An 8166-nucleotide genomic window follows, 5' to 3' on the forward strand; every position below is an offset into this window, starting at 1 on the left:
AAAAAAAAAAAGTATTCCGCATGTGTGTTTAAAGGCCCCTGTGAATGCAGTGCCGATGCCATGCTAACGCTCCGTGCCCTCCTGAGAAAGCAGGGCTTTCCGTGAGAAAACCTGGGACCTTCAGACCTCCGCGTGTGAAGTGTCCCTGGCGGAGCTTCCCAGGAAACTTCTCTTGGGCGAGGCTCAGTGCTTCCTTCTAAAACCGTCCTGGGACAGCGAAATGCTAGCGGCCTTTGCTTTTCGCTTCTCCCGAACCTGTGAGCTGTCCAAGGAGATTTCCTTTGTAAGAGATGAGTTTCACCTTCTGGAAGTACTGGCGTCACCTCGCCCTCACAGCTGTTACGACCTATGTACTTTAGATTTCGGCCAGAATGAGTCCACATGGGGGTTCGGGGACCCCTTCTTTTTCACTGGAGGAGATGGGGAGTGCTAACTTGTAAAAGTGGTGGGTGCTTTGATCTTCTCTTTTTCACAGTTTTTAAATAATTGTAAACATTTTCTTTGCTACCCCACCCCAATCTGAAAAGAAACGCTTACAAAAAATGTTGTATATCCTGTAAGACCATGCTCCTGTCTTATAGGAGCATGGTCTTACAGGATATACAACATATTTGCAGCCTCTGCAAGCGTGTGCTGCTGTGAGCTGAAAGGAAATGAAGCCCAAATTCCATTAAAATATATAGAAATAATTACATAATCTATAATAACAATTTAAATAATACATCTTACATTGTGTGTGCGTGTCTATATATATATATTCGCATGCTTATATAACTTCTTTGGGACTCATACTATATATACTGTTCTTGAATTTGTGTTCACAGTCATATCTTAGATCATGATTTGATGGGATACTTTATTATTCTTGCAGTTCTGCTGTTAGATTTATTCAAAAGTTCTGCCTTTGTAGTCTCTACTAGTGCCTTTCAAACATTTTTCACCAAAACACACAATAAGAAATGCATTTTGTCTCCTAATCTGTATTACATATAAACATACTATGTATATCTATATACAGATACACAAACACTTAGTTTATATATAAAGTTGAAACTCCGGTTTCATAAAACGATACTTATCCTTTCAATATGCAATGTACCCTGATCTATTTTATTCTGTCCCTTAATTAAAAAAAAAAAAATGCTGGTCACTATCCTCTAAACTGATTTCATTACTCACTAATGGTCACTAACCTACAGTTTGGAAGAGCCATGTGCAAGGCTGCTCTTTCTTGCACAGAAATGCCTGCACTCGGCCAGGCGGCCTGATCCAGGGTTGGGCACGGGCGAGGGTGTGAGGCTGCTGGTCCGCGGTGCTCACACTGCGTCCCCTCCCCCCCACCCATGTTGGTGACACAGACGGAGAAGTGCCTGGCAGTGCGGTGCTGGTGTTTGACATAGAGCTGCTGGAGCTCGTGGCCGGCCTCCCTGAGGGCTACATGTTCGTATGGAACGGAGAAGTGTCCCCCAACCTCTTTGAAGAAATTGACAAGGATGGCAATGGAGAAGTCCTCCTGGAAGAGGTAAGTGACCTTGGAAAGAAAGTGGGAGCCTGACTGGGCTTCCGAACGTGAGGCCTTGTCGGCGTGGGGAGGGCCCTGTGCTTGCCCCCCGTGGTGACGATACCCTGTCCCCGCGTGTGCCAAGCCCTTTTACACACGCTCTCTAAGTCGAAGCTCATAATTCCTCTTGGAATAAACTGAGGCCCTGAGAGGTGCGGGCTCGATTCTAGGCCTCCCAGACCTAGATTCGGTTTTCAGTTCCTAGGTGCTCGCTGCATGCCTGCATGGCGCCGTTTGTCACATATATTAATCTTGCTTGGCCCTCACGACAGCCGTGTAACCGTCCCTAGTTTTCAGAAGAAGCGGCTGTGCACAGAGAAAGCAAATGACTTGCCCGAGATCACACAGCTGCCTGGCGCTTTGAGCCAGGATCCGCACCCCTGTCCAATCATCCAGGTCCTGTTGTTTTTCCTGAGCCAGACACCCCCTCGTGGAGCTGGGCAGTCGCGTCCTCCGTCCTGTCACGGCTCTGGTGAAGTCCAGCCCTCACCCGTTCCACATCTGCTTCCTCCAGGACGCCATTCCAGGCTTCTCGCCTTTCTTTCTCACATCATCGTTTCCTCAGCGACCGGATGGTTTGCGTTGGTGCCGAGCCTGGTCTTGCCAGGGTGACTTCAGACTCCTTGAGCACCACGCACGCAGCGTTCCTTCCGTCCCACGGGTGGCTCCTTCTCAGGAGTCTCTCTCTGAGCTCTTTATGTCGGAGTGCGACCAGCTGAGTCCTCAGTTTCTTCTCTTGTCCACCTCACGTCACTCCCGGCCGGCTCGTCCAGCCCTCTGGCTTTACCGTGTATATCCTGAGGACTTCGGAATTTGTCACTCTGGTCCAGTCTTCTCTCTCCACTTCACACTCATGTATCCATCCACCTGCCCACGTGACATCTTCCTGTATTGAATCCCTGGTATCCACCCCGCCAACTCTGAACGCACTTCACCCAAAGCCTTTTCTATCTCACTTGATGGCAACTTCGTCCTTCCATTTGCTCAGGCGAGAGCTCTCAATGGTCTTTGTCTTTCTCTCATAGGCTAGGATAAATCCATCAGGAAATCATTCTAGCTCTGTCTCGAGAATACATCCAGAACGTAGCCATTTCTCACCACCTCCACCTCCACATCTTCGTCTCGTGCTGCCACGTCCTCTTGGACGTCTGCGAAGGTCTCCCTGCTTTCGCCTTTGCCCTTCACAGCGGCCGGGGCGATCCTTCTAAACATGAGTCGGACCATGGCCCGCTTCAGGACTCAGACCCTGCAGAAGCCCCCGTACTTTCCACCTTCTTTACAGTGGCCTGCAAAGGCCCCACCAAGGCCTCCCACAGTCTGCTCGCTGTAGCCTCTTCACCAGCTGCTCTCCTCTTGCTGTTCTGTGAACACACAGGCCTGCATCCGCCCCAGGCCGATGCTGTTCTCTCTGCTCAGGAGACTCTTCCGCTAGCTAGCTGTCAGGCGTGTTCCCTCACTCCCTCAAGGCTTTGCACAAGTCTGTCTTTTGCATGGGGCTCTTACCCTCACTCCCAGGTTGATGCTTCGATCCGTTTGCTCACCTGTGCTCTTGATCTTCCTTCCTTGGCTCAACTTTTTAATTTTTCTAGAGCATTTCACTCTCTAACTTAATATATAATTGACTTTTTTTGGGGGGTGTTCATTTTTAATCGTGTGTCTTTCCTACTAGAATATGCTAGAACTACAAGAGCGTGTTTCGTTTGTTCATTGACGTGTCGCTAGGGTCTGGGATGGTGCTGAGCACACAGCAGATGGTCCGTTTTTATTGTGCGAATGAATGAATGAATGAATGGATGGATGCAGGCAGCAGTGGTCTCGGCGGCAGGGATCTGAGGTTGGGGGTCATCCTTCGGTGGAGAGCTAAGGTTTGGTTTGGGGAGAAGGGATAGCTCCAGTGGCTGCTCTGAATTAATTGCCTAGGGCCTAAGGGTTCCTGGAGTCATTTAGTCAGGGGTTTTTAACCGGCACCTGGAGAAAAAAATTCAGGTGGTATAGCTCACAAGGCCTTGTCTGTTTTGCTAGCTCGGACTCAAACTCTATTCTGTTCAGGCCCAGGCTTGGCGTTCCCAGCTGCTGAATCTCAGGGCCTGTCCTGTCCCTTTTCTCTGCAGTTCTCAGAGTACATTCATGCCCAGGTGGCATCGGGCAAAGGCAAACTCGCTCCCGGCTTTGATGCCGAGATGATTGTGAAGAACATGTTCACCAACCAGGACCGGAATGGAGATGGCAAGGTCGTGGCAGAGGAATTTAAACTCAAAGACCAGGAGGCCAAACATGACGAACTCTAAACCTGCTGTGAGTCACTCGTGTGACACCAAGCCCCCCGTCGTGGCAAACCGTGCCGTGAGGGCGCGAGGGCCTCTCAGAAGGCGAATCGTCAGCAAGTGGGAGCGAGTCAGCATCTGGGGCATACATCAGGGGTGGGTCGATGCACACGGTGAGAATTTTAGGCCGAATGCCATGATATTAAACCAAATCGGTGTGAGGTGCCTTCGCGTGGGCTGTGTAGGATATCGAAAAGGCCGCACTGCCAATCATTGTTTTGTGGGCCTTTGGGTAGTTTTGTTACTAACGGAAAATAGTGTCATACAGAAGTTAAAGCTAGCTTTAAGGGAACAGAAGAAAAAGTGACCAGGATATTTATGTAAAGAGGGTTAGGAAAAAAATTTTTTTAACTTTGCTGACGTGTTTTTTTTGTTTTTTTTTTCTTTTTTAACACATGTTCTCCCAATGGGCAGAAGAGACATAGGGCATGCCCCAGCTGGATTTCTGGAAAGCCTCAGAAAACTTTTCTCAGTGGCCTCTACAGGCTCTGGTGATGCCCAGCCTCCACCTTCCCTTACACACACACGTACACACACACGCTTTTCTAGTTAATCACACCCCACACCATTGTGGTTCCCTGACTAGCCAGGTAACTTGGAGGTTAAAAAGAACATCAGTGGACCAAGCAAAAGGTACCTAGGACCATGGGTCGAGAATCTGATTCTGCATTTGCCACGTGAGATCTGCTTTACTCTTTCTTATTTCCGTCCCACTGTCCCGTAGCGCACCCTGTGCCCTCCCTGACCCCTTTGATCAGACAGATACGCACAGGGCTGGTGGCTAAGCCGGGCTCCGGAGTATCTCACTGTGGCCGAGGTGCAAGTGTCATCGTAACAGATGAGCACAGACAATGTGACATATTTCTGCTGCCCATGTGTGTCCTAGAGAGGGAGGTGCCCCAAAGCCCAGAGCCTCTCCCTGCACAGGAAAGCAAGGACACGATAACTGCTGGCCTGTGTCGCCATGTGATGCAGTAACCACCTTGTCACCTTATGTCCTCTGTTCCCAACTAGTGGTGGCACTCACCCCGAAGTAATCAATGATTTTTTTTTTCTGAAATTGCTTTATTTTACTAATTTAAACTGTTTTGTGCTGATGTAGCTCCACGAAGATGCCATGCACTCATTCAGCAGAATAAATGTTGGAAAACTGACCTTTTCGTATATAAAATACTGAATTCTGTCATCAGGTTTTGTGGTGTTTTATTTGAAGGCTGAGGGGATCCCACGGGAATGTACCGTGCAGTCAGGATCCCCTTGATAAACACTCAGCGAGACCGCTCTGTAGCAGCAGCGGACGGGAGTGTGAGTCCGCCCTCCTAGCGACTTCTGGAGAGAAGCTTATGAAAGGACCGCTTGCAAAGGCGTGGGCAGGACTTGGGGACCCATGTCGAGGACAGCTGGTGGCCAGTGACAGCAGGAGCTTGTTCTGCCTCTGGGCCTGAGCCACTCCCGGAACTGTGGCTGGCACTGCAGCGGACAAGGGGTGAGGGAAGACACACCCCATTCTCTCTGTCCTGCTCTCATTTGCTGAATCCCGTCTGAGCCAGAGGCAGGAGAGCTCAGGGGCGGGTGTTCTCAGAGGACTGCCTGTTGGGTGCAGAGAAAGGTGGAGCATGGATCAGGTAGGGGGTCAGTGTGGGAGCAGGTGGAGAACCTCTGGCACCGGTATAGGGGGAAAAATGTCTATATTGTGAGGAATATGTTCACCAACCAGGACCGGCGAGGTCACGGCAGAGTAATTTAAACATATGTTTTTAAAAAGCTAACTTGATTGTGTAACTTCTTGCAGAAGCAACTTCAGGGATTCCTTGTGCTTTGGAAAGGCAAGGGAGAGGCCCATGGCACTTCCGAGTGCTGCTGCCACCATGGTCACTGATGTTCCTTAACCCTCTTCGACCCAGCGCATCGTCACTCAGAGTGTTCGTTCTCCGTACGTGCCCTGGATAGGTTAATAATCTTGCTAACTTGCTAAATTGAACTGCAGTTTACTGGACTGTATTGCGTTGGACCTGTAGCACTTCCCTGGGCTTTTATTTTTTACTTCAGAGTTTTAGCCAATTCTGCTTGAATTTCTTCACTGGCTGTTTTCTACAGCGATGCAGAAAAGTTGGCTGAATAATAAAAAAAAAAGGTTCTCTGGGGAAATTAAGGACTGTGGCCTTACAGCTTCAAGAACAGAAGGAACCTTTAGCTTGTTTTTGGTTTTAAACTTTGCCTGATGAGCCGGAACGCTGGTCTTTCCTGGACATCAGCCTCAGACTGAAATATTGGTTCTTCTTGGGTCTCCAGCCTGCAGGCTTTTGTCGTTGTTTTTTGTTTGTTTTTTTTCCCACCCAGAATTATCGAGGTATAATTAACACATAAAATTGTAAGATATTTAAAGTATCCATGATTTGACATGTATACACATTGTGAAGGGAGTCCCCATCTAGTCCATTAACACATCCATCAGCTCACATATTTATCTCTTTTTAGTGAGAACATTGAAGTTCTCTGTTAGCACATTTCACTATACGATATGGTGTTAGCAACTGTCGTTACCATGTTATACATTACTCAGACCTTATCTTAGCCCAGAAGCTTTGTACCCTTTTACCAACCTCTATTTTCCTGACCCCCTAGCCCATGGCAACCATTTTTTTAGTTTTTATGACTTCATCCTTTTATTATTATTATTATTGTTGTTATTATTATTATTCCACACGTAAATAATGCCATGCAGCCTTTATCATTCCAGACCTTTGGCTGCTGTCGAGTGCTGCCTGGGCATTTCCATTCTTCGCATTGCTAAGGAGGGCATTAAATTAAAAAGCTTTCCCTTCTGTGGAAGGGCGAGCATGCTTAGCCGGCCTCGCTTGATGATGCTGCCGTAACAACTGCTTATGTGTGCATTATGATTATGGGTTATAGTTCTGCTGGCAGGACTGTGAGTACTAATTAGGGGCCAAAAATAGGGTGGAATTGCCGTACAGCATTTTTCTGAATCCCATTTTATACTCAATATTTGCCACTTGGCGGCAGCTCGTCCCTCCCGATAGAATGGATGTCCACAAGCTCTAGATCAGGACCACCGAACTTACGACATACGGTTCGGACTTTGGGCCCTAAAGATGAACTAGGTCACCGATGCCTAGTGGGAGATGAGAGTAGCTTAGAGGACATGACATTCGAGGATGCATGTGGCCGGTGTGCTTGAAACACTAGGCTACTCCGCAGGTGTAAGCAGTCTGTGCTATTTTGTTAAAACCTAGTATATTAAAAAAAAAAAAAAAAAAAAACAGTGAGTTTTGATCCCTGACTATTTAGGAATTTATAATGCTTTTCAAAATTACTAAAGGACAGAAAAATAATTTCATTTTGGCAGTGAAATTGGCCTGACTGCAAGGTTTTACGTAAGCACACTAGGGACAAAGTTGTTTTCTTTGAAGCCTTGGGGATCTGGGTTTTTTTTCTATATATAAAACAAGAATACTGCTCCCAGTTATTGCTAGTTGTGCCTATAAAACTTTAAAGCTTATTAAAATAGTGTGTGATTCTGGGTGGTCTTCACCCTTAATGTTGGAATTTCAGGTCAGGGGATTCCCTGCAGCTTGCCCTGGCCATATATAAATCTCATTTAAATGCAAATAACGTCCAGCTTCATAGCCGCTGCCAAAATTTCTTTGAGCTCTAGTCTCTTTGGTGTCTTCTCTTGTGTATCTCACAGGCACCTCAAACCTTGTATGTCCAAAACAGAATGCGTGTTCTCCTTCCCCTCCCAACACCCTCCAGCCAAGCCTCTTCCTCTCGTTCTTTCTTGCACCTGTGTGCTCAAAGCAGGCGTCTGTGAGCCCCCTCCTGTTCTCCACCCACTATTTAACCCAAGAGCAAGTCTCGTCATTCTTAAATTGAAACTCCTGGAAATGATCCACCTCTCTCCAGCTCCACTGCCCCAGTCCCGCCAACCTACCATAATGTCTAGATCGGAATGCTGCAGTAGCCAGCTCCCTAATAGGTTTGCTTGGGTATATCTGCCCCTCTGAGTCCATTCTCTACATGTCAGCAAATGTGATCATGGAACTCCTCCTTGGCAGAGAGAGTAAAACCAAACTGATCGTGATTTACAAAGCCCCGTTTGATCTGGTTGGTACCCACCCACTTCCCGTTCATGAGGCCATTCTTCCTCCCTTTGCTCATAATACTGTTAAACCAGTTCTCAGTTCTTTGAACACCCTATATTTTCTTTCTCGAGACCTTGGCACATGCTGTGCCCCCTTGGAATGCTGCTCAGTCAAGTCC

General features: G+C 47.6%; 1 protein-coding gene across 1 annotated transcript in view; it reads left to right on the forward strand.

Moving 5' to 3' along the window:
* FKBP9 (FKBP prolyl isomerase 9) overlaps positions 1-5074 on the forward strand; it is a 28990-nt gene extending 23916 nt beyond the window's left edge. Inside the window, exons 9-10 of the mRNA XM_039862706.1 lie at positions 1359-1522; positions 3673-5074. Coding sequence (XP_039718640.1) covers positions 1359-1522; positions 3673-3849 — 341 coding nt within the window. The 3' untranslated portion in view covers positions 3850-5074. The remainder of the gene's footprint in view (positions 1-1358; positions 1523-3672) is intronic.
* The last annotated feature ends 3092 nt before the right edge of the window (positions 5075-8166 follow it).

The sequence above is a fragment of the Pteropus medius genome, unplaced genomic scaffold, assembly GCF_902729225.1.
Source record: "Pteropus medius unplaced genomic scaffold, Ma_sr-lr_union100, whole genome shotgun sequence".
Lineage (NCBI taxonomy): Eukaryota > Metazoa > Chordata > Mammalia > Chiroptera > Pteropodidae > Pteropus > Pteropus medius.